Source organism: Emydura macquarii, unplaced genomic scaffold (genome assembly GCF_026122565.2).
Source record: "Emydura macquarii macquarii isolate MOO-44397 ecotype Brisbane River unplaced genomic scaffold, CSIRO-AGI_Emac_v2 contig_1390, whole genome shotgun sequence".
Classification (NCBI taxonomy): Eukaryota; Metazoa; Chordata; order Testudines; family Chelidae; genus Emydura; species Emydura macquarii.
Window position 1 is genome coordinate 19,309,000 of NW_027131527.1, and position 27,679 is coordinate 19,336,678.

The 27,679-nt window shown below is 38.8% G+C and overlaps 1 protein-coding gene across 2 annotated transcripts in view; it reads left to right on the forward strand.

Moving 5' to 3' along the window:
- The window catches only part of MINPP1 (multiple inositol-polyphosphate phosphatase 1), a 45,272-nt gene that overhangs the window by 12,451 nt on the left and 5,142 nt on the right, over nt 1-27,679 (forward strand). For both annotated transcript variants that reach the window (XM_067552778.1, XM_067552776.1), the window contains one exon: nt 2,110-2,243. In XM_067552778.1, the coding sequence (XP_067408879.1) occupies nt 2,110-2,243 (134 nt within the window). The remainder of the gene's footprint in view (nt 1-2,109; nt 2,244-27,679) is intronic.

A 27,679-nucleotide genomic window follows, 5' to 3' on the forward strand; every position in this document is an offset into this window, starting at 1 on the left:
GCAACATAGATATTACACCTCTCAACTTTCTTGATGTCATCAGTTAGTAGCTATCCTTTTCTGCTAAGTAGAGGACCTATGCTTTCCTTCATCTTTTTCTTGCTCCTAATGTATTTACAGTGCTCTTCTTATTGCCTTTTTTGTCCTTTGCTAGGTGTAACTCATTTCGTGCCTTAGCCTTTCTGATTTTGTTCCTATAGTTTGTGCTGTTCTTTTGTACTCCTTAGCAATTTGTACATTTCCACTTTTTGAAGGATTCCTTTTTGATTTTTCCCGTTGGAGCCATATTGGCCTCTTAATATTTTTCTTTCATATCGGGATAGCTTTCAGTTTAGTATGGTCTCTTTGAGACATTGGCAACTCTCCTGATCTTTTTTCCTTAGATTTGCTTCCCATAGGACCTTACCTACCAGTTCTGAGTTCGTTTGTCTGCTTTTTTTTGAAGTCCTTATTTTCCTTATTCTGCCGCTCCCACTACTTCCTTTCCTTAGAATCATGAAATCTTCTATCTTTTTCTGATGACTTTGACCCAAATTGTTTTCCACCTTCAGATTCGCTACCAATTCCTCTCTGTTGGTCAGAATCAAGTGTAACATGGCTGCCCCCCTGGTTACTTCCTCCACTTTCTGGAATAATGGATTTCTGGGTAGTTTCTGAGTCCCCCATTACTACCAGGTCTTGTGTTTTGGATATTTATTTATTCTAGAAATGCCTCATCTAACCCCGTTTCCTGATTTGGTGGTTTGTAGTAGATCCCTATCATGTGTCCTATTTCTTTTACCCCTTTTATCTTTACCATGAGACTCACAACTGGTCTGCTACTCATCTCCTTCTGATCCTCAGAATAAGTGTATGTATTGATGTATAATGCAACACCACATGCTTAACCAGCTGTAACCTTGTATACCTGTGTTCCAGTCATGAGACTTATCCCACCAAGTCTGTGATGCCAGTTGTCATAATTTAGCTTATGTCCTGATACTTCTAGTTCTTTCTGTTTATTCCCCATACTCCTTGCATTTGTGTGTAGACATCTAAGATGTTAAGCAGATTCCCCCTCTGATTTCCCTCTTGTTCCTCCTGTCATCCTATAGTAATTTTGCATGTCCCTCCAAACTTCTAAACCTTTCTTAAGGTCGCTTCTTTTTTATACTTACCTCTGGGCTTTTGTCATTCACTCCCTTTAAACCTAGTTTAAAGGCCTCCTTATTAGGTTGGTGATGGTTTTGGTCAAGTGGTCTTTTTCAAAAGTATGTTTGTTTCCGAACTAGTATCTTACTTTGAATGGCTATCTATGAGAGAGGAGAGATGATGTATGAGCATGCAGCAGGGATCTGGAAATGGTGGGACCTGGCATATAAATGGGGGGGAAAGGCCAGAGGAAAGGCCCAGAGGCATGATGCGGATGGGCAGGCCAGGTTAGCAGCATGACAGCAGGTATAGTAAACTATCTGGCCATCAAATCAATTGGTGATTCAAGCAGGTTGATGGAATATTGCAGTCTCTACATCAAAAGAATGGAAGTGTTCATTTATAATGATGTTTTGCTCTGGCTTTGAAGAATGCTAGGGTCTTCAGAACTCTGCCTCAGGAAGCTGGTGCAGAGGGAGACAAGTGAGGGGTGTGGGGTCTTGTGGTTGTTCACTGGGTTTAGGTGTCCTGTGCAGATGCCCCATAGTCTGTTGAGGAAGCTGGGCAGGCACTGCATGTTTCGTATTGTCTGGTTGGGCTCACTTCACCAAGTCAGTCTTGGCACTAGGCTCTTTAAGTTGATCATTAATGATGCATAATACATAAAAACAAGGTGATGAAAGCCATGTACATTTAGAAAATTGCATTACTCTTCTGCTTCATGTTTTCACACAATAAAAAGCTGAAACAAATATGACATTAGGAGGAGTTGTAAACTTATGCTGGAAGATCAGAGATGAGTGGCCTTTTTTGTTAGTGTTTTAACTCAATGCAAAAGTAGGCATATATTTTTTTAAGTAGACTGATCAAACATGCCCATTTTCATAAAAAAGCTGTCAGTGCCATGCTATTTCTATAAGTGTCTTTATCTAGAAGAATAAATGTTGCATTTTTGTTACACATTTTAAAATCTTCTAGGTACTGGAATACCTGAATGACCTAAAGCAGTACTGGAAGAGAGGCTATGGGTATGATATCAATAGTCGTTCCAGTTGTATTTTATTTCAAGATATCTTCACACACTTGGAGAAAGCCATTGCAGAGAGTAAAAGGTAAAAAAGCTTTATTTTTCTTTTTAAATTTGCTTTTAGCTGCAAACTTTCTATACTCTGGTGGTGATTTGTTTACCACCCTGAAAGGATGGCTCTGAAGGAGAAAAATGATTAGAACTTGGATAATGGCTCAAGAATTAATACAATGTTTGGGTTTAGTTACAATCCTTTAAGGGATTGATTCTCCCATATATAATAAGGCAATATTAATTCCTCATGCTGTATCCTGTTTAGCTATAGCAATATCCATGCGTGGAGTTTCATCCAAAAGTATTTCTAGGGTACGCAGGAATTTTCTCTTTGTTTTATGACCTACTCTTTCCTCCTATACACAAATACCTCAATGGCTTTAACTCAAGCTTTTTAGATTATTCACTTTCTTAGCTCAGGGAAAGCTTTGAAAGTTATGGCCCACAGCGAAAACTTTTGAAGAAGTTATGATGTTTAGTACACTTTTTTTTGTGTTTTTAAGGATTTCTTTGAAAAAGGATAAAAGTGCTTGAAATTAACTTCTTCACGTTATTTTGTTTTTATTACCATAGCCCCTTGGATCCCTAATCATGGACCAGGACTCGTTTTGCTAGGTACCATACAAATACAGAGCAAAAAGACTGCTTGCCCCAAGGAGCTTACAGTCTAAAAATGATTCCTGTTTGTTGGATTAACAAAAGCCTGTGTTCTATTTAAAAAAAAAAAAAAAAAAAGTTACAGGATCATTTAAGACTTAAATGATTAGCCAGCAGCCAAGTCTGAAAGAAATGAATCATTTTGATTTAGATAGTGCTGATGTTCTGTTCCAGCTCATTAAGATCAGCATGATTTTCAGAGATATCAGGTTAAAATCATTAACTTTTTAAAAAAAAACAAATGTCCTTGTTGTTAAACTGAAAACATTGTAGAATTTAACTTACTCCTCACCAGTAATATGTGCTTTTTTTACTCTTATCCAACTGGATACTAAAGGTAGGTTTGTTCAAGTGTGCGTGTGTTTTCCTAGCTGTGTTTACTTTGATTCCCATGTTGCTGCAGGGAGATGTCTTTCTACACCAGTGGTTTTTAACCTGTGGTCCGTGGATCCCTGGGGATCCGCAGACTATGTCTAAGATTTCCAAAGGGGTCCACATCTCCATTTGTAATTATTTTTAGAGGTCCACAAATGAAAAAGATTGAAAACACTGTTCTAGATCAATTCAAGTACTTGAGTCTAGTTCCTCCTTTCCAGCATGTAGAGTCAGAACACTGGAGCTTTTGAGGTTTGATCTCACTGTTTTATATAAAGGGTGTATCATCTTAGACTTCTAGGTTTTTCTCCACCAGCAAGAATACAGACAGCAAGGCTACCTGACTACAGCAGCAGTTTTAGAGCCAAGCCAATTAGATGCTTTGAATCAGCTCTTGCAAACCTCAGCAATCATCCCAGTCCCACAGGATCTGGAAAGGGCAAGCCATTTTCTTAGTATATTCAAAAGGCAGGCAGGCTTTCATCCAGGAATTGAATTGTAAATTGCTCTCTGAGCACCAAACTTTTGCATGAATCCCAAGTCTGATTCATATGGTCAAAATAGGAAAGTGTATCTGTTTCATGTACCTTCAGGATGCTTATCTGCAGATCCTTACTCTTCTACCATTTCTGTTGCTTCCCCAATCTGGGACAAGAATGCTAATACCAGGCCTTACAATTTGGTTTAACCTTAAATCCTAAATCTTTATACAGGTTATGATACTCCGGAGAGTCAGTTTCATAAACTTTTCAAGGCTTATCTTGACTGGCCAGCTACATATTATTGTGAGTGTGCCATCTTCTGAAGTATCATGACTGATGAAGAAAAAAGCACGTTTTAATCCAGAGTTTGCTTACCTGTGTACACACTCTGAGCCTGGCTCTGCAGCTTGTGCAATTTCTTCTGGAATCCCATGTGGTGTTGCTGCAGACCTTGGATATTGATTTTTCTAGGTATATTGGGCCTCTTCAACAATTGGTGTATTGAAAAATGCAATCTAAGAATTGAGTTCCTGAGGATATCACCACAAACTAGAATCTCCTTCAAGAAGTTGCCAGTAACAATGGATGCCAGCCTATACAAGTAGGGAACTTTTGTGGGCAGTGGTCATTCATTGGGAAAATTGTACATCGACCATCTGAAAAAGAGAGTGGTAAAGTTAACTCTTGTAGTTGAATTTTAGAATGAAGTATTTAGTTCAATAGAACAAGAACACAGTGATATGCATCCTCCGGCCAGCTGGTATGAACTAAGATGTCTATTTTAGTGACTAGCTGCAACATGTAGCATCAGAAATTCAGAAAAGCACTTTGTGCTCATTGAGGAGGAAAGGGGTGTGAATGACCATTTTATTTAGTGGTGAAAAAAATAAATTTAAAATTCCTTCAAAGGCTGTTCAGAGAGTGCTTAACTTTGCCATAAGTAGAGAGCAGAGTTACCCTTCTTAAAGAGGTGCAAGGCAGCTGTTCTGGCTTAAATGCACATTATTGCAAAACATTATGGATGGGATGCTATTGTTGAGACAGTCTTTGGCAGAAAGCTGTTTTAGGAGCCTGTAAGGCACTAAACTCAGTCTAAAACATTAAATTGATTTAGGAGATCTGGACTGGTATAGGATAATATGGAGAGAAGTTTAAGTCTTCATGACATACTTCTGTCAAATTTAACCTAATGCAGGACCCTCATTGGGTCACTCTGGCTTGTCTAGTGGTGATTGCAAAGGGTTCTCTTTGTTTTGTTGTTGTTGTTTTTGTTGTCCTATAATAGATTTACTGCTTTAAAAGTTCACATACTTGGTTTCCATCTGGTGGCAGGGAAGAAGATTTAGATAGATTTTGACCTATATAGAAAAACTGAGAACATAAATAGATGCAAACTCCTGCTGTTGATTCCATTTTTAATGTAATGAAAACTCTAATACTAAGACTTATAAAACTGTTCAATGCTAATATTTAGATTTGTAAAGTACCTCATAACTAATTTATCAGTGCGGTTATTTAAGAGTGATATATAGTACAGGATATTTTATTCTACAGTAACATTTTAACTCTTAATCTCCTCTGCAAGGAGGAACATAAGTAGACTTTTATTACGTAAGGAACTGCAATTAGTAAGATTAAATTCCATTATTTTAAACCATAATATTCTGTACTTCAGTATGTTTTTTTCTAAAAAACATAATATGAAAATAGGTGACATAGAAACCACATAGATTTTTATGGACCTTTTGGAGTAATGGACCTTCTATCTATTGGACAAACTTTAAGTGTCACAACCAGGACTTGGAAGGTCAGACATACTGGTTGGAGTTGAGAGTCAAGCCAAGGGTCAAAGTCAGAGACCAGGGATCAGGAGCAAGACAGGAAGGCAAGAACCAGGGGAATGGGAACGGGAACCAGGTACAGATCAGGAAGGCAAGGGTCAAGTGTCAGGAATTCAAAGGCCAGTTTCCATGTAGTAACCAGCCTGGAATTCACCCTGTTGCCTGAAGGGCTTTCTTGTGTCTCCTTCAAGTTTGAATGGTATACCCAGCCCAGTCATGGATTCTGGAATTCTTCCAGTCAGGTCCCTGGACCCAGTTGTATCGTTTTTTTTTTGTTTGTTTTTGTTTTAATACTTTTATACTTTTATTTCCAGAAACAACTCTGATCAGAAAATGCTTTCATTCTTGCCATTTTATTTGTCCAGTTAAGTTAGTTCTCAAACACCACATACGTTGGTTTTGTCTGGTACACTGATAATCCCCTCATTCTGACACAGATGGAGTTAAAACTTTAAAATTTTTATGGAATTCTGGTTTGACTTTTAACTACACTCAGATCACGTCTTTTTATTATCTTCATTTTCTTTTTAGGAAGGTTAAATAATATCAGCTTTTTAGCCAGCAAAGACTAATAATTAATAACTTTGCAGGTACTGATAAATTTGGGATTTTAATCTAGTTTTTATTTGATCGGATTGCTATCACTGACTGTACCCCATAAGTGTTTACTACTAGTCTCATAAAAAGAAGAAAAAATTCAGAGAACACGGTAAAATGGAGGTGGCAGAAAAGGGAGTAAAAGTAGATGAGAAATAGTCAAACACTTTGTTTAGAAGTGGTCTAAAATTTACCCTTTCAATCTGAGATTTACAAAAGTTCTCCACTTGTTAATATGCTTAGGTTATTCATATTTTTAGTTTTGAGTAATGGTCATCTAATTTGTGTCCTTTTTACAGTTTATTCACTTTGGACAACAAAATTAGACTTGCTGGTTTTGCTGTGCTTCTCATGCACTAACAAAAATGCAGTTGTATTTGGGTTTTAGGCTCAGCAGGGAACAGTTAAACACAGAATTTTGTAAACTATTTGACACTGTTTTTATCTGTACTTTTATCTACGGATAATTAAAACTATATGAACAGTGTACCATCTGAAGAGCAAACGTGTCAGAATGCGTATGCCCAAGTCATGAACATTTTCTGTTTAGGTAATTAAATTATAAAACATTACAATAGATTTTAAGTTTTGAATAAAAACAGCATGTAGTTCCATCACAGAGCAGAAGATGGCAGTATTAAAACAATGAACACTTTAGCTAATTCAGTGTGTTGTATTAATCTGTTCACTCACTAATGATTAAAAGTACATAGATATCTATCTCCCATCACCGTTGTATCTGAGCGGTTCATAAATATTAACTAATCATTCTCAGCCCTGTGAGTTAGGGAAATATTCATGATGCCCATTTACAGATGAGGAGCTGAGTTACAAAGAAGTGTCTTCCCACAAGAAGTCTAGAATAAAGCTGAGGTTAGAACCATATATTCTGACCCCCAGTCCAGAATTTTAACCACCAGACCAATTTTTCATTATAATTCTAATAAAATGCTGTTAGTAGGTGTATAAACATACATATATACACACACACACACGCATACATTGCATTTTACTTTATGGCATAGCAACTTCAAAATGGTGAGCAAATGGCATCTCTCATATTGGGCAATAGTTAACCATTCTGAAACAAATTGTAAAGAATACCCTTTTGTGGGATGATACCTCTCTTCAGCAAAATTGAAAGCTGTCTTGTAATTGACTTTTGACAACTCTGAGACCAGAGGATTAATAACTCACTTGTGAGGTGATATCACTTTTTTATTTCATCAAGTGCTCCTTTACTAGGAGAGAGGAGTAAATAGGACTGTCCAAAAGTAGAAGGCTCTAATGAAAAGGTTTTTAGGGACACACTTGTGCGCCAACAATAAGGAAAATGTATTGTTGAATTATATTTAATTTGCCAAAAATGCTTTACACTTACACTATGACACTTGTCTGTATTGTCTTAGGCTACATTTAAATTTTGTAGTTTTGCCTTTTTCTGTGGACTGGTTGCAGTTGAATGTGGGAGGAAAACCTTTGCTTTTGTATATCTATAATAATAGCTTATGCAACTAAATTTTCATTGAGCTTGCAAATATTGTTGCATCACTGACTTTCAAATGTTTGACTAAACTATGTAGTTGCTTCATCAAGTCTGTTATTTCTTACCTTTACTGTTTGTGACTTGAGGAAATGTTTTTTGCAGTTTGTTCTCTCAAATTTGACTAAAATACCTCAACAGTCTGCAATATCTCACTGGAAGATTAAGACCCTTGGCCTTTCTCATGTATATCATGTAATGAAAGGTTTTAAACACAGTTTGAGGATCTGCTAGCACTAAGTCATAATGGAGTTGTCTATTTTAAGCTAGTGTAGTTCTTCAAAACAACAATTTACTGTATGGTAAAGTATAAACAAACCTAGTTTTTGTAAATTGGAAAATTTTTTACTCATGTCAAAACAAGGTACATATAGCTACAGCATGCTTCCTGATATGCTGTAACAGCTTAATAAACTTTTAGATTGCTGTTGAACAGCAATCAGAAAAGCTTTGCAGAATGGAAACTACATACAGTTCACTTTTTGGAAGGTTTTTTTCACAGTCATAAGGGTTACAGCTTTGTTAATGAAAATGTGATTTCTGCAGAATCTGAATTTGTCGTGGGAGTGAGATAATTACTTAAGCAAGCTGGATGTTTCAAACTTAGTTGTGTCATACCGCTGCAATAGTTTGTGTATATGCGGAAAAACTTTGGTTTATAAATTGTCTGTCTGGTCATACTTTCTCATCTCTTCATTCAGAAATTTTGAAATAAAAAATGCCCATTTTAAAATCTCTTAAATGTGACGCTTAAGCTCATCCTTCTCATTTTATTTAAGGTTCTTGTTGACCTAGGACAGCATGTGCACCTTATGCAAGAGATGTAAACTATTAATTTTTTACTTTACCTTTTTTAGTAAGCATGGAGTATCACACTCACTCTCTCAACTAGTAATGTTTTGATTATAAATTCAGACATGGCACTTGCTCTGCTCTCAAGACTTCATACAAATTTAACTAGAGCACTACAACCCATATGTAATAAGGTGGAAGATTCTAGGGTGCAGCATACAGGGCTCGTCTCTTAAGTTGTCAGGTATGACTCTTGCATGTGTATGAAAAAGAATTTTTCCAGGGTGCGTCTTTTGTTCCAATCAGGATATCATAAGTTGGAATGTCCCATTAAGGCAAAGGAAACCAGGGAATGGGACAGAGGAAGTCCTGGAGAAAAAAAAGCTAAGCTTAAGGAAAACCTTAGTTGAATGTGTGGGCATAATGTTTTAAGTAAAGGCATGGGAAAGGAGCAAATTTGGATTGTATCCAGTCCTCATAGCCCTTGTTGAGAACAGGGTGAGAACTCTGACTTTTAACGATAATATTATATTACCAGGAACAGATGCATTTCAGGACGTATGTGTACATTGGTTGTGGATTTTTTAAGAGGATTGGATTTTTGGAATATACGTGTGTGTTCTAGGAACATCCCCCTCAGTGCCTTACTGTGCTGCCCTGGGTGATTACACAACAGGGAAAATCTGGAAGGTTTGTAAAGCCTAGCTGCATCACAGTTTGATCTTTAGGATTACAAAAGAAAAATAACTTGCACAACATGAAATAAATGTGAAATTTGACACAGGATGAAAACACCGTGCTGTTTACTTTACTTTAGTAGAATCAGCTCTTTTTGTTTGGTTTACGTAGGGTCAGACATGCATGACTGGGTCTTTGCATCTGATCGGATGCCACTGGGTAGAGTGAGTTCAAGTGCTGTCAATCCAAAAGTCCTTGGTGTATTTACATTGCTACTTCATGGTGGCAGTTGTCCCTCCTTTACTGGAAGGGGACAGCAGTGACTTTCTGTTCTTTGCTTCTATAAACTGTAAACAAGAAAACTAATTCTTCATTGAAGGTTTGTGGTTTGCCCAATGTGAATATACTGTACTTCGGCCAAAATAATTAGGGTTCAACAGTCTGAGGGTATCCCAATGTTTCTACATGGTATTCCCCAAGAAAGTTAGACTAGTCACTTCAGGAATATTTCTATTAGACTGTGAGGTTGCATGGCAGACTTCTTAAATTGAAAGCACAAACACTTACCCTACCGTGTAAAAGGTACAACAGATTATGCTGTTTTCATTCCACTATTTGTTCACATATAGTGATTACTGCCTGACCAGGTCCAAGGTATACAGCTGGGGATGGGTGTGGTTAAGTACAACTCCATTTACACAAACAATGGCTTTTTTCCAGACCTTGCACATCCTTGGCAACCACTCTTCTCAGGCAAAACCTAACACTTCTGAAAAAATAAAAGCCTTACCAAATGGTCTTTCTGATTTCACTGTATTAAACTCTCCTTTTCCTGGTTATATGACATCCAGCCCCCTGGGATGGGTCTCCGGATCTACAGTTTATCAGATACAGGTTTTAAATGTAAAGACTATAACGTTGTGTTTTTGTCTCTCAATCTTAAGAAAAACCAACAAAATTGCCTTAAATGCTGTCGCCTCACAAGATGTGACTGGAGCCTTGCCTCATTCCTTGCTCACATTACAAAATATATACCGATAGAAGCAGTGTTTTTAGTAAACTGTCTCTCTCCCTGTACACCTTCACTAAATTTTTTCAGTACTTAGCTAAGTTTGGCATGTGGTAATACCAGCCTCTCTTAGTTGCATACTTTAAGAACGTGTTATTAAAGAGTTACGTTCAATTTGTTAGCATGAAATTATCTCCAGCCTTCCCCCCCGGCCCCTGCTTCTTATAACACTCATCATTTGATGAAGTCAAAACCAGTTTTCATTAGATCAGTTTGAGCCATTTCTTCTCAACAGGGGTTTTGTCTATCAGAATTCAGCTCTACTGCCAGCTGCTTTGGCTCTGGACCTGTTCAATAAAAGACTGCAAGAATTTTTTTTATACCTGAGAAATCCTCCCTCCTCTCCCCCTCCCCCCACACTTTCCTGGTACTCAGAGAGATAACAGAAAATGGTAGAACTGTTTTTATTAAACTGTAAGTGGCCAAACAGGCTTAGAATGGATGCAATCTTAACCATAATTGGTGCTGCTGTTCCCATTTTGAAATAGTATGAGCAAAAAAAAGTCTAGTTTAAAAATTATTTTTCTTTCTTAAATCTCAGCACAACTTAAAAGTGAAGTACTTTCACAGCTTCTTTTTAATATGAGATGTAATAAATCCCCTGAAAAGTCTCCCTGATAAAACTTGTGTTCCCAAGTCAATATGTACATAACATTTTTAAACAGAACATCAAAATTCTACATAATTTTGGTTGTTGAGCTTTTTTATTTTTAACTGCTATGCACATAAGTTAGAATTCCAGTAGTGTGTTTAGGTTTCTTTGAACAGTTTGATTTAAATCTAGTGGTTCAAAAAACTTGCACAAGCTGAAGTAATGGAAGTTAGCATGTCTTCCTGTTCCAAAAGCTGCAGAAAACTTTGTTCTATGAGTTCAGAAAAGATCCAGAACAAGGGTTGTGTGTGTGTGTCAGTGTTTATATTCAGTTTTGGTTACACAGGTGCTCTTGATGAACTGCTCCATAGTATGCCTGAAAGTCCAGGGATTGTGACGTACGCTAGTTGGGTTAATGTGACTTTTTCCCTTGATCAATGGATATGGAGGGACTTATGGCCAGTTGAAGTCAATAGGAAGGAAGCTTACCATTGACTTAGTTTGGGCTCTGGATCAGGGCCTTAGGAAAAATGCATGTTTAAAACAGATACCTTATCAGGTATCTGATAGAGTCACAGTCCTCCATTACTGAGTGACTGCTGCGCATTAGATGCTTTCAGACTATGTCAAAGATATCAAGCAGGTTTGGTTATTGCATTGCTTCACTAACCATTTTAGAAAATCAAACCTCTATGTTTTAAAAACATGATTTTTCTACTTTTGCATTTTGTGGGGAAAAAAACCCATGCAATTAAAAATGACCTGTGCTCCTGGTTTGTTAAATGTAAATTTCAACCAAATTTGACATATCTTGTGGGACTCCACTGCTTTGGTGATTGATACCACAGCTCTTGCAGCTATTTAGAAAAACTGTTCCATACTGTAGTTTTAAGAACCTTGCATATTTTAGTCTGAGGTGGAATCTGGTTTCAGGTGTTAATCTACATGTCAAGTCTAGATTTGATGAAATATTGTGAGATTGAATGTATGAAGTGGTCTCTTCTTCAGTAGTTTGTTGGTAGTTGGTCATGGGCCACTGTACACCATTAGCCCATGCTCCGAGTTACACCAGTTCTAAATCTCACTTTGCTTGCATAGCTGCTGTAGCCATTGTGCCAAAGTTTAATCAATAGGCTACTGCTTGACTTTCACAGAACAGTCCTGTCCTGGGGCGAATGGCCCATTAGGAGAGCCAGGGCCTAATTAGCCCAGGATGTCACTGTGGGCTACACTTGGGAGCAATCAGGTCCTCCAGGTGTTGCCCCTTGAGGTCATGGAGCAGCTGAGCTAGAAAGAGGCTACTAGACCATTATAAAGGAGAAGATGCTTAGAAGGAAGGGGGAGAGGAAAAAGAAGCTCTCTAGAGAAGCTCTGCAGCATGCTGGAAGGAGCCCACAGGAGGTAGAGTAGGTCTCTGCAGCCCCAAGAAAATAAGGGTCCCTAGGGAAGAGAGACAGTGACGGAGTTGTAGGCCTTCAGACCAGAGTCCTACAGGTGGAAACTGGCTCCTGGAAAGGGGGTAAGAAGGAAAGAGATCTGGTAGAAGAAATCCACAGGAAGCAGAGTAGACTCCAATAAGGGAAGCCCTGAGTCAAAGCCTACAATGAAGAGCAGAAACCCACAAGAAGTAGGTTAGGCTCCCATGGAAGAAAAGGACAGGAAGGAGACCCCTGAAGCAAATTGCCAGAATCCCTGAGGAAGGCAGACAGTGTGGGGAATCCTGCTGGAGAAGTAGTAATTAGTTTGGCCCAAGAGGGGCCAAAGAAGAATTATTATTTTGGATTTGTTATGGCTCTTTGTTTGGACCCTTTTGTTCCCTCAGAAGGGGGTTTGGACTTTGTGACTTTGCCAGGGGGCTGAGCCATGGAAGACCTCGTGAGAGGCAGACAGCCAGGAGGCGGCACCGGCAGTGAGGATCCTTCTAGTATCACACCCTGACGTAAGGGGTGACTACACCACCTTACAAGGCCCTTTTATTGAAAAAGCTTAACTGCTCCCAATTCTCTGGGGAGCTTTAAGGTACCCTAAAGAATGTCTGTTCTAACCTACAGAATGTATTGAGAGTGAGTAGGGAAAGGTTGGGATATCTTACCTAGCACAAAATATGTTGAAATCTTGTCTCAGAAAGCCCTTTTGTACTACATAAAAGATTAAAAATAGAGTATTGGAAAATCCTCAGCGAGACTGTTGAGGAGAAGGGGGGGGGAGGGGAATATGTATCTGGGTCACTGAGAAGCTACTGGTAAAACTTGTAGACATGTTTAGATAAAAACTAGTGACTTATATTTTGGTAAATAAGTTAGCTTTGAAGTAGTATTTCTCTTTCTGAATATGAAACACATTTTCCTTTACTTGAATTGTGTGTGAATTAATTCTTGTTTTCTATCAGCCATTTTTAAAACATCTTTAGTTCATAATGTGCGGTTAGATTTAGGAATAAAATTGGTTTGTAATTTTCCTTCACTTTGTTTGCTGTTTAATTCAAGGACAGTAACTAAGGAAAGATTGAAATAATCTGTTGATTCTTGGGGGCTCTGGACAACTTAATCTTGAGCAGTAGATCGTTTTTAACTTGCAACTGCAGAATTTTTCCTTTAGATGTGAAAATACAAAATGTCTTGTCTCGATCTACTTTTGGGTCTACAGAAACGAACTGTAACATTGCTTTCCTGGATAGGCAGCTACTGTACTTTGATTGGCAGTTACCATAAGGTCATTATATTTACCTTTTAAAATTAGCATTCCCATAATATTCTACAGACTTGGATCCCAAAGGCTGGTTTTGAGAGTTGGCTGGAGTATGTTTTCAATGAATAGGGTTATTTTGCCATCTGTTGTGAAGTGGGGTAGCTGAAGATGCAGGCCTAGACTATCTGGACTTAATGCTATGTTGGTTCTTCAGAGGAGAAACAAAAATATGTTTTGACCGCTACTCTGTTGTCCAAGTGCATAGTTAGAAGGTTAACTGTCAAAAACAAGCAGATAATCACCTTGCACAATAATCGCTTAATTGCGTCAGTATTTTTTACTGAACTTTTGTGTGCCAGTAATTAAATATGGATTCATAAACTCAGTTGAAATACTTCTTTGCATCACTGTATTTAGACAGTAGAACCCAGCAAATTTTATGCATTAATTTTAATATAACTTGCTTGGGTTTAAAATTTACTCCAAGAGCAAGATACAGACTTTTCGTGTGCTTATGTGCTTTGCAGAAATGGGGCCATAATGTTCAGCTGTGGTTTTTTTCTTTCTGTATTAACATTAAATAGCATGTATCTTTTGGATGTCATGATAAATGAACATAAGAGGTAACAGTCTGGTACTGTGTCTTGTGAACAAGGTCAAAATTGAATATAGTTAGATGTGCAAGAAGTTACGGCTTCCTATCCGATGTCACCTGCTTGCTTCCTAAGGAATTATGGAGATGACTAATTTAATGGTTGCCAGTACAGTGTGAAGAATAGGCACTATTTCTCTGTCACAAAAGCAGTTGTTAACTGGATTTAACAAGCTTACAGAAATTAGAGGTACAACTGATCAGTGTGTTACATAACATTAAGAGCTTTATTTAAGGAAATAGTCACATGATCATTCTCATATAAAGGCTTATGGGTTCATAAATAGAGGATTTTCATTTGATCCACTATATATAAACAGGAAAGATCTGGTATTGAGTTTTGTTTAGTTATTAATGTTTTCAGGGAAGAAAATAGCTACAGGTGTCTGAAAGGTAAGTTGATCTGTTCAGTAAGATGTTTAAACATTCACAAAGCATAAAATACCACTCTAGTAAGATAAAACAGTGTGCAGGTGTTGGGTTAGATCTGTGCTGAGCAGTTTTTATAATTCCGGTTGTGCATACTTTTGTGTTAACTTGCAATTCTAAAAAAGCGTTTCTCTCAATGGCAGTTCATCAAGTGGAAGTCACTGTTAAAGGGGCCTCATGACTTTTGTGACCATGTATCTTCTGGTCCTGTGAGAGAACAATAGTAGGGTTATATAGAAAATAATTAAAGATTTTAAGATTTAAAATTTGTGTGCTCTGCAATGAATGATTTAACAATTGGTGTGCTGTGACAGGCAATATAGGCCTCTTATGCTTTCTGCTTTCTTAAATAACAGTTGGAGGTTTCATACACAATTATGGAGAAATGCTAGTTAAAACTGAAGATAAGTCACATTTTTTCCTCCCCTACATCACCATATAGCTTTGCCAAAAATATACTGGTGTATCTCAAATTTTGCTTGTGACTTTTATATCATGGATGAATTTTTCTGGAAATTTCAAGGCAAATTAGACAACGAGAAGACTTTCACTCCTGGAAGCTTTTTCTTAACTCTTCTTGTGTCATAACTTCTTTGAGTGCTGGTCTTTGCGTGTATCCCACTGTGGGGATACAAATGCAATTCATGCATTCGGAGTTGGAGAATTTTGCAAGCGGTGTCCATTGACCCACATCTATGTCCTTGCTCTCCTCATACTTCCAACTGAGCAGATAAAGGGTGGGGTGGGCCAACTGCCTCTTCCGCGAATCCAAATATGGCCCGAAGCAGGTGCGGAGGAGGGTGGGTAGTAGAATATAAAGAGAGACTACAAGTCTTAAACCCCCCTGGTTACTGTAACATTCGTAACCTCTTCTTTGAGTGCGGGTCTCTGTGTATTCTACTGTGGGTGACTGACGAGCAGTACTTAAGAAGGAGGATGGTGCAAAGATGTAGGCAGCAGAGCTGTTGGAAGGACCACTGTCCCAAAAGGACATGATTATTTCTTGCCATTACATTGCCACACAGAGGAATACAAGGTTGAGCCCCATTCCCTGAATGGTCTGCTTGGTTCATGGCTTTGGGGAGATGCTGCCTGAGCTTGGTGGAAGGGGAGTGGCTGATCCTTAGTTCTCCTTCCCCTTTTTCCCACAATACACTGGCCAGCTGGGCTGAGTTGGGGTGACCAGGGAGCACCCCAAAAAAGTCTTCAGTAACTTACACCTTCCAGCAAAAACAAGAAGCAGGGTTCTTTCTAAGATGATACAGTGATGCACTGCCCCTTACATGGAGGTAAGAGGTAGGTCACAATCCAATCCCAGACTATGGGTAATCAAGAAGAGCTAGGAAAGTACCAGAAAATGGAGGAAAATAAATGCTGTGATCTTGAAAAAGGGAAAGTGTCATCCTGGCCTCCAACCAAAATCTCAAGCAATAAGCAATGTAGTTTTATACAGAACAAATTTGGCTAGAGAAGCTTGATTTGGGGGTGTGTTGTTTAGTGGGTAATGGAATTACAGAAGAACTGGTTGAAAGGGACATAGTAAATATTATGTAGTTGGAACTGAATTTAGATTCATAAGTACTCTATGGTCCAAGTTAAATTTTAAATAAGTTTGTTTGTCTGATGAATTGTAGGAAAGTAAATATAGCTTAATTTAGAGAATGGAATGTTCCCTTCAAATTTTTGTTCAGGTACTGTCTTGCTTTCTGTCCTTGATGAGAGCACCTAACATGTTGTGTTACTTTCTGGGCACCTCAATGCCAGAATGATACTGACAAACTCAATCAGAAAGATCAACAGAAAGAGGAAAAAAGGAGCGAATATTTTTAATTGGATGAGAGGGTAGAAGGGAGATGCTGAAAATTTAATATTTAAAGGGTGTAAATGCAAAGAAGGAAGAATTGTTCAGGATAGTACAGCGGGATATAATTAAAATGAAATGAAAATGGAACAACTAAACTGAATATCTGAACAATCTTCTGGTAGTAGAAGCCCATTTTCTTGGCACATCTAAAACTAAACTAGATACAACATGAGGAAATGTATATTAGGGAATGATCCTGTATTGGATTGGGATGGTTTAGATGATCTAATCGGCCCTTTCAATCTCTCTTGTCTAAGATTTTATTATCTATGTTTAATCATCTTAAATACCTTAGTTAAGTCCCTTCTAAATTTTTTCAAAGTTGAATAAATGTAATGATTGCGCTTCACTGTTTCTCACGGTCTTTTAGCCTCGTTTCTGGATGCAATCATTTTTTACTTAATTTTCATTGTAATTCTGCAGTAAATCTTCATAGCCCAAACCTTGTAATGGGGCTTTGTGCTTGTGGATTTACACCAGCCCGATGCCTCATTAAAGTAATTGGGGCTGTGTGTGGGTGCAGGGGTTCACCAACACAAAGCAGCTTGCGGGGTTATGGCCTTAGCTGCAAGAACAAAAAATGTATTTATTTATAATTAACTGGACTTCATCTACACATGATCAGCTGATATGCAAATAATTGGATTTGTGAGGATGAAGAATACCCTACTGAAGCTTTATTTTGAGTTCAGGAGTACATAGGTTTTTTATTGGCAGTTTGCATGGGGGTGAATTTCCCATCTCTATGATGTTTTCAAGTGCAATTCTGTATGTAGGTATACACCATTATCTAACAATTATATAAATCACACTCTGGCGATGGGATGCACCTGACAAAGGGGGAGAGTTTACCCATGACTCCTAGGGAACAAAGTCTCAACCAGTGTGGTAGAAGATAATTAGAATCTCAGGAAAAATGCTATCTGTGCAGCTGAAAGTGATTTTTGGCCCATAAGATATGCATTTCCAGTTCAGCATGTGTGTTAACTTATTGCTTATTAAAGGTGATATATAGAATTACAGTAGTACCTCAAAGATACAAACACCAGAGTTACGCACTCACCAGTCAACCTATTACCATGTAAAACCGAAAGTAAGCAATCAGGCAGCAGCCAGGGCGGGGGTGTGTGTGGGTAAATACTATACTGTGCCTGTATTGCATCTTAAAGGTCAGCATGCGGAGCAGAAACAGTCCAGGGTCTGCACTATTTCCTGTAAGCCAAGGGCGCTGTTTCACCCCCTCCTACCCCACCCCACTGGAAGGGGGAAGCTGTTTTCATTCCTCACCTCCACTCAGGAGCCCAGGAAAGAAAGCTGCTGCAGGGAGCTGCTGCTGCTGCTGCTGCAAGGAACTGAAGGTTGCAGCCAATGCCTGACCTGGAGTGGGAGTCAGCTGTGCTCTGGAGGAGTCTTAAAGGGCCACATCCTGTGCACTGGTGTGGCCCAAGTTTGCTCTCCTGGATTCTGCCAGCACCTCTGGGAGTTCAAGGAGCAGGGGAGGGAGGGGTGCTATAGTCAGCTGGCACCAACCCCTGCCATGTGCTGCCTCTGGAGCCTGGCGAGCCGTGCACTGAGCAGGGCAAGCCCTGGGGAGAGGTGCCTGAGGGCTGGGGCTTGTAATGCCAAAGGTGCAGGGCAGGCCCTCCCGGTTCAGCCCAATGGCAAGAAATAGGAATAGGGCAGGGAGCTGCTTGCAAACCAGGCAGTGCTGCCAGGTGCCACCTTTTGCAGAGATCTCTCCCAGCCTCAGCTGGAAGATCCTGACTGCATGGTACTGTACCATAATGTTTTGTTCAGAGCTACAAACATTTCAGAGTTACAAACAACCTCCATTCCTGATGTTCTACTGTACTGTCATTTTACTGGTGGGAAAATTTCTGCAGAGGTTAAAACCAAGATCACAGGAGTCCGCCAAGATTAGAATTGGCTCATGAACTGAATCCTGTGCTCATACTGCTAGACAGTGCTGCTTTTGCATATAAGGAATTGTTAATAACATTTTTGGTTCTTGCTTTCATAAAACATTTTTGGTTCTTGCTTATCTTGATCATAAGATATACATATATATTTTTGTATAATTTTAAACCATGGTTAGAGTTGCATAAACAAGGTTAATTTAAATTATAGTATCTATATTTATATAGCATAATATAGGTAAGTCTTTTAAGGAAATCAGCAGTGCCTAGGCATTATGTTGGCTGCATGCATGGGGGTGAAATTGACTCCCCAATGATCAGGGATCCTAGAAATCTGTTTGTCACAGAAAAATGTGGAATTTGCATTTTTACAGAGAATCTTTAGATTTTATGTTTTGTGACAAAATAAAAACATGTTACCTATTAACTACATTTTACTTAAAGTACCCGTATCACTTATTCAGTGTCCCCACCGTAGTTGATTTCTTTCAATGTGCTTTAAATTTACATAACTAAGCATACATTAGAACCCCATTTATCCAAGCTCCAATATCCGGCTCTCCATATTAACCGAACCACCAGTCACTTGGGGCTTACTGTTCCAGCCCCGGTGTTTCAGTTAATATTGAGAACCGAATAATGGAGGCTCAGCTAAACGGGGTACTGTATATGTGGCTAGGGAAACTAAAGTTCAGAGTTTAATTTTAATCATGGAAAAACGCAGATTTTATGTTTATCAGAGAATGTTGGAGTTTTTTATCATAGGAAAACTAAGTTCCCTGCTAAAGATTTGCTTTCACGTGCAAGTATGTGAATAGGTGCACACCACTATAGAACAGCTATATAAATTGGCCCTATGTGGCACTTGAGATTATAACTAAGCCCTGCCTTGAGCATACTTCCCTTTTTTCCTACTTCAAAGAGAATTAACTCAAAACAAAAATAAGTAGCAAACTTTGACATCAGGTGCTATGAATTCTTCTTTTCATTTGTTTGGGAGGACTTGAATTAATTCACCAGTAATGGACATTTTCCAATCTCTCATCAGTGTGGACATTTTCCACCTACGTACCTGGCCCTTGGAAAGAGCTGTAGTATCTTCTCTCATTTCTTGGGTTCACTTTTTTGTTACAGGAGTCTTTTCTAGCATCCTTCTGTAGCTGCTAGTCCTCTAAGTCTGGGAGAGACTGGCAGATGCAATTCTAAATTGACCATTGCTAATCTCCCTTTCATCTAGCTTTTACCACCTCCTTTTGTGGTTGGTTCTTATTTTCCTACTCCTGAGATGGCGCGTTCTTTTTTGGCTAGCTAGTATCATCAGGAGTCTTATCAGGGAACAGTACCTATGCTCCTCAGTACAACTGTGCCTGGCCTCTTTACGGATGTGCTAAGGTGGAAAATTTCCTTGCATTCCTCCTTCCCACCCCTGATCACAGTCCAATCTTCAATTAGAAAACAGGCATGAAGTCTCTGCATAATGTAGAGATAGAATAAGGCAGTATTCCTTCTGCAAGAAAACCAAATGTTTCCTTGGTAGTAGTACTTATGAATATCTGCAGTGAACTAAACATAATTCCCCTTTTTTAGCGTGATACATAACAACAGAATCTGATATTATGGATGTAAATCTTATTTTTTCCTATGTGCAGAGTAGATAATCCTGCACTGGTTATATTTCACCAAAGAAGAAATATACCTTTTAAAAACCATTTGTTTGTTTGCTGAAGTGTGATTTGAAGTTCACAGTTAAAAGTTGTCATGTCAAAAACGCACTTTGACTTTTACTGCAATTTGATATTGTACATTAACTTGAGGTGCTAATAAAATGTTCCAATTAACTTAAGTTATACCTTAGCACTAATTTGCCCTTTATCCCTTGTAAGTTTGTCATAGTAGCTAGAAGTTCTGAATGTCTTACTGTAGCAGAATTGCTCTTTTGAAACTTTAAAGCTTGCCAGCTTCAAGCTGATTGCAAATTGGGTGTTTTATTAAGTCTTCCTGGGTGCTATCCCATGGATTCACTGTAAAACATGAGGTGATTAAAATGGCCCTGTCATGTAAAATGCTGAGCTGTCTTAAGTATTCATCCAGGGCATTTGAGGAACAATAAATTAAATACAAGTTGTATTACCTTGCTCAACAATCTTTGCTTTTCTCCTTAAAATAAGGAAAAGGCCAAAAGCCAGAGACAATAGTCACAGCTCCCCCAGATTACCTTAGTTTCACGATGTAATAAAGAACCAAGCAGTGTCATTCTAATAATCTACATTAATTATAACAAAATACAGTGAAAACAATATTGGTTATGTTGGGTTCCACTGCTGATGGCAGAGGACGAGGGAGGATTCCACTGCTGATGGCAGAGGATGCGGGACGGATAAAGCACAACAACCAATATGATTGCAAGCAGAATCGTTTATTCTATCTTGTTCTCCAGCTTATATACCTTTTTATCATCTTTGCATACAATGGTCACACAATTGCTGATTGGCTATTATATAATTTCACACACTTAGCATGGGAACAGCTTACATATTATTGGTAGCTTCTTAGCTTACATAGCTTTCTTGTTTACGACCTTGGATACTTTCTACTATCTAGTGGATGGCGGCCAAGTCCGCGGAACTCGCCGCCAGTGAGGCGCCTGAGTGAAAGTGGCCACCTTCCAGCTCCCTGTAGGCAGCCTCACTTGACCCGGTGTCCAGCACCAGGCCTGCTGTAAGTGTCCACTAGGTAGCCATCAGGTCAGGGTACAAATGATACACTCCCACATCTCCCCCCTTTCTTTTAAATAGGCGCTCAACAAAACGCTCCAGACTACCTTGCAATAAGCGAATAAAACAGGGGACACAAATAAGCAAAAAAAGTACAATCCCCACAACAATAATGCCTATATAAAAAAACAAAACAAGCCAAAAGGGCCAGCCAAAGCTACTAAACCACTCCCATAAGGGATTATGAGTTTGCGTAATCTTATGCATATTATTTGCAAGACATTGCAATAAAGCATGAACAAAATATAACTGATTAGATAAATTCATACAACACATGCCTTCAAAATCCTCACAAGCTTGTCCCTGTGCCAACAAAAAAAATCGATAGCTGCACGATTTTGCAGCCGTTAGGTCAGCATATGGATAATATACCCCCACAGCTCCCCCTTTCTTTTACACTTCCCAGCATGTGGTCAGTGTGAGACCCCGAAGACATGCTTTTTTACATATTTATACAAACAAGACAAAAAAAAATTACATATGCATAAATTTTTGATGCTTATAGGCATATTCAAAGTATTACTACTATTACTATTAACTTATACATTTCTATTTTAAAAAATATACATAACAAATAACATATTAACAAAAAATTTCTACTTTTCTATTGAAATTGTCTGATCTCTCCCTCAGAAGGCTATATGACTAATTAAAACTAGTTGGCTCTCTCCTTACCCTGTCTCTGACCCTGGCAAAAAATCAAACACTATGGGAAAAGGAAGGGGGGTGATTTCAGCAAAGAGCAGAACACTCAAAAAACTAAAATAAAGTGACTATAATCAAGCAGACAATTATTTTCCTTCAATCCCCCCTTTGAGCCATACTGTAATACCAGTGTGGCTCACTTATAAACCTGAGCTAGCTTTTGCTTAAATTTAATAATTTCAACTTAAGTTAACATTTGCACGACAGGCACTCTGGCCTTAACAAACCAACTAAAAACAGAGCAAACAGAGGGCAAAGTACCCAAACACTAAAAACAACAACAAATAAAAATAACAATAAAACAAATTATACACACAAACAATTACTTAAGCCAGAATAAATTTGGTAGCCATAAGATTAAGGCATAAAATAAATCTGTGAAACCCCATGACATATCATCTTGGGAAATGGTATGGAATAATAATGCGATTTGTAAAATGTCATGTGCATTAAATTAGTAGGTCTTTTAGTAATTTTGACTGAATCGTCCATATTCAAATGATTTAAATCAGATTGTCTATCAGCCTGCAGCAATTAATTACAATTAATTATTTACATATTTACAGACCAATTATTTGGGAGAAGGGCCTGTTTTTCCTTCAGAAGGCTGCAAAAAAAAATTTAAAAATTCTCTTCCTATAACACTTTTCACACTTTCAACTGTCCCTCCAAACTCTGTAGTGTTAACTTCTCACTTTTTTTTTACATGGTGTTTAACACAATCAGAACCACGGGTATACCTTCTTAAAAATGCAAGGGAACATGACTACAAATCCAACAGTTAGAATTGATTAATTAATTATAAAAATGTGTCAGTATAGTCCAAGAAGTGTTGTCTTTTATGGTTTAGTTGCTTGGGTTTTAATTGTACCTCAAAGTCATTAGGTTGTTGGTCTTCTTCCCCATGGACCTTGGGGATTTTTTCGACAGGTGTACCGTTAATTAGGAACTTGGATCAAAAGAGAGTCATCCAGATAAGGCCAATACAGAACATCCAGAAAATCACTAGCCATACCCATTTAGGGAACCAGTGATCTGGGGAGTTTTTAAGTCTTTTTCTTCTGAGGTGGTAGGGATGACGTCGTGGTATATCCTCTTCGCTTTGGAGTGGTTTCAAATCCTCTTCGCTTTGGAGTGGTTTCAAATCCTTTTCGCTCTGGAGTGGCAAATCCTTTTCTTGAGCAGGGGAGAGGTTACAAGCACTTGCACCCTGTTCCACTGATCTTGTCATTACAGGTGCAGAGGTTTTTTTACAGTGTTAGGCATGTATTCAGGACTGATAACCTTGGCACTTTACAACAGTGTTAGTGGTGAGAAGTACCTGGAGTGGGCCTTTCCAACGCAGTTTCAGGGCTGTTTGTCTTGGTGGACCTTTACGTGAATCCAATTACTGGGCTGTAGATCATGACATGCTTTTTGAGGGTCTTGGGGAAAGGCTTCTTGGACCTGTGAACGAAAAGCCTTAACACACTTCATTAATGCTTGACAATAAGTCAAATTAGTTTCATTAGCTAAATTAATATTCATTAGGTGAGTTGATACTGGTGGAGAGCTAGAAAGCCTCACGGGTCAGCCCATTAGGATCTTTTGTGGTGATAGTCCAGTCTTTCTGTTACATGATGATCTTATACTTATAAGGGCTAAAGGCAGGGCATCTGGCCATTTGAGGCTGGTTTTATGACAAATTTTGGCTAGTTTATTTTTTCAGAACACCATTTTGTCTTTTTACTGCCCCTGCAGACTGAGGGTGATGTGGGCAATAGAAGTTCTGTTGGATATTAAGAGCCTTGCAAACTTCTTTTATAACTTGACCTGTTACTGTTGGTAGACAGAGGGATCCCAAAGCAAGGGATAAATTCCTTCACAAGCCTTTTGCTGACTATAATAGTGTCAGCCTTTGCACATGGGTAAACTTTTACCCATTCAAAAATAAACATACAATTACTAATACATATTAGACTGGACCAATATAAACACAAAACAACATAAATATGGCCTAAAATGCAGAAAGGACTGCAACCTTAGCAGCAGAGTCTGTTACAACATACCAATAAACTAAACATTTAACAACAACAATAATAAAAAATAACTATACAACATTTATAAAGCAGCAACATAAAATTCATTTAATATGGAAGCCTCCCAAAGTGGGGAAGCCTTTTTGTTTTTAGAGTTAACCATAATTATGGACAACACCAAAGGCATAATGGGAATCAATAAAAACATTAACAAATTTACCTTTGGTCAGGATACAAACTGTAGTTACAGGAAAAAAAATTTAGCTTCTTGATCAGGGTTCACAGAAGGGAAAGGGTTACTTTTAATTACCTCATATTGAGAACAAACAGCATAATTAGCCACAAGAATACCTTTAAAATTTTTTTGACAGGAGCCAATAACATAGAAAATCAATTTTGGGTTCTACAAAAGGTGGATAACAATGAGGCAGGATCAAAAACTGGACATCGGGTGAGTGTAATATGACCTGCAAACAACAAAGGAATTTCATATTTTGTTAAACAAATATAAGGTACAAAAATAATAAATGGAGAACCAAGGACCAAAGTTTCCGAGGTTTTACCCAAGGCAGCTACAGCTGCAATGGCACGGAGACAAGGTGGAAGCCCTGCAGCTACAGGGTCCATGGCATTACTGTAACAGGCAATGATCTTATACTTATCCCCACACAATCTTACACAAAACAATAAATATTTTCCAGGTTTCCTAACAGGAAAAATTGGGGTGTTTTAGAGGATTCAAATAGGCACAATAATTCCTTGTTTAAGGAGAGATGTAATTACAAGACATATTTCTTTTGTATGCTGGATATTTTAAAATCCTGTCCCTATTCAAAAAATACAACCAAAATAGAATTTTCATTTTCACAAGGAAAATAACAAATTAATCCCATTTGGTAAACAATAAATAGTACAATTAAATATTACAATATAAATGTCTACCTACCAGGTTAACTGAAAAATAAAAACTTAAAAACAAAAAGGCATGCTAATTAGAAATAGATCTTAAAGAAACAGATAGTGGTTTAGACACTAGATGCGGCATTAATTGGTTTACATTCTTCCTTGATAAGGGAATAGAGAAAACTTCTAAACTTTTAAGGTGGATCTGCTGACTTTAGTGTCTAGAAAGTGTTTATAAAACATTTTACTGGTTTTCCATCAATAAAACAAAACACATAAAAACCTGATTAATCTATTAACAAAAGGGGTGCATTAATAAAGTTACCATTTCCCAGGCTGTCCTAATATAAAGGTTGAGTCTGGTCTCGGGGAGGAGGTGGTGGTGGCCCAAATGTCCACTCCGACTGGCCAGATCGTCTTGGACATTCTGCTTTCCAGTGTCCCAACTGTCCACAATAGTGGCAGGAGGAATCTCCTGGGGCCAAAAAGGTACCACGTCCTACTCCCCAACCCCGGCCTCAACCTCTCTATATACTCTTTATCTAAATTTTCACTTTTTCCTTTTTGGAGTCCTTTAGACTCCTTACCCGGGACTTATGCAGTCTTTCTTTAAAGTTTTCACCCTGTTTGCATTTTATCTTTGGCCCCCCCTTTCTCCTTTTGGCCATAAACCATGTTGTTCAAACCAAAATGCTTAAGGGCCCGATCCTTATTTTTTACAATTTCCCATTATGTTTACCCACTCCCTCCCCCTCTCTCAAAGGTTTTTAGAAACAAGAGAAGAGAAACGGAGAGAGAGATAAGGAGAGAGAAACAGAGAAGAAAAAAAAAGAAAAAAAAATCTCCTCTCTCTCTCTTGAAACACTTAAGGTAGCACCTAATAACAAACAGTTTTTAAGATCCTTTTCACACACTTATTATACCACATAAGAGAAGTCTGACTGCCACTCAGTACTTCTGTACTTCTTCAGAGAAACCTGCCACTTAGTATTTCTTTCATTTCCCATAGTAGAGGTCTCTTTAGGAGTCTTATTTTCCTATGTGCCAGTATTTATCACACGCTTTGGCCGTCACCGACCAATCTCCTCGCGGAGGTATGGAACTGCGGTCCAGGTCTCCACACTCACTTCGTTCCCTACTGGCAATACATGAGGCGTCTCATTTCCCACTTGAAATATTTCTCTCACTGCCGCTTGTACCCCCGCTTCAGCCGCAAGGTTCTTCACCATTCTTCTTGCCTTATTCCAGGTCTGACTTAAGGCAAAGGCTTCCTTGTTGCCATGGGCTACCGACTCCCATAGGTCGGAGCCCAAGTATTCCCAGACAGTCTTATCAAATACAGTACTTGATTTTACAAAAAATCCCCTTCTTAGTTCCCACTTCAATAAGCAAGATAATTTATCCGGGGACACCTTTTCCCCTTGGCGCTCCGCGATACATATAAAAAATTCAAGCACCGTTTTTTCTTCAGCTGATGCAGCGTTTCCCATACTTAATTAATTAGCCGCTCACCTTTGAGCTCAAACACGTCCCTCTCGGACGACCACGTCTCTGGGCGACCACGCCTGCCTCTCTGGGCGACCACGCCTGCCTCTCTGGGCGACCACGCCTGCCTCTGGGCAACCAGGAGCTGCCTTTACCGCAGTATCTCCTGTGAGCTCATACACGTCCCTCTTGGACGACCAGGAGCTGCGTCCAGCGCAGTACCTCCTGCAGCGGCTATAACTCCCGCGTTTCTTCTCCCTGCCCGACGCACAATCCAATCCACTTGAATTGCTATCACGTCGGGGTCACCATTTGTTGGGTTCCACTGCTGATGGCAGAGGACGAGGGAGGATTCCACTGCTGATGGCAGAGGATGCGGGACGGATAAAGCACAACAACCAATATGATTGCAAGCAGAATCGTTTATTCTATCTTGTTCTCCAGCTTATATACCTTTTTATCATCTTTGCATACAATGGTCACACAATTGCTGATTGGCTATTATATAATTTCACACACTTAGCATGGGAACAGCTTACATATTATTGGTAGCTTCTTAGCTTACATAGCTTTCTTGTTTACGACCTTGGATACTTTCTACTATCTACTGGATGGCGGCCAAGTCCGCGGAACTCGCCGCCAGTGAGGCGCCTGAGTGAAAGTGGCCACCTTCCAGCTCCCTGTAGGCAGCCTCACTTGACCCGGTGTCCAGCACCAGGCCTGCTGTAAGTGTCCACTAGGTAGCCATCAGGTCAGGGTACAAATGATACACTCCCACATGGTTATTCAAAAACATTGTAACCTATTAATTGTATGCGTCATGTTTTCGATTGTTATGAATCCTAAACAATGTGTTAGCGTTTTTGGCAAAAATCTGAGTGCATTTTTCAACACACAAATATCGTAATGGAGAGCAATTTGGTGTTATATTTTGTAACAGAGAGAGGTGCTTTTCTGTGTCCACACCCGATAATCTCCCAAACCCAGTCCTTGTAAGGGAACTCCATTTACATAAGGCTCCATGAAGCTTACTTTATGTAGGTTTCCTGCTCATGTGCCCCTCCCCAGGGTTTCTGCAGGGGAGGAGGCAATGGTACCTCAAAATTTGTCTTACAGATCATATCCAAATTCTTAGCTTGTGATTAGACACATTAATTAACTTTGAGAAAAGTTTGATCCTGACCGTTTGCATGGAAGATCTGAGAGAAATCTTCATATATCATATGGATGCACACACTTCAACTCTTCTTGGCCTGTTGTTTCCACATATTTGTATTGGATTGCAATGAGTCATAACTATATAGGGCTGCAAAGAACCTCAAGAAGTCCTATACTGATCTACCCATGTTGAGGCAGGATTAAGTATACTCATACAATTGCTGATAGGTGTTTGTCTAACCTGGTCTT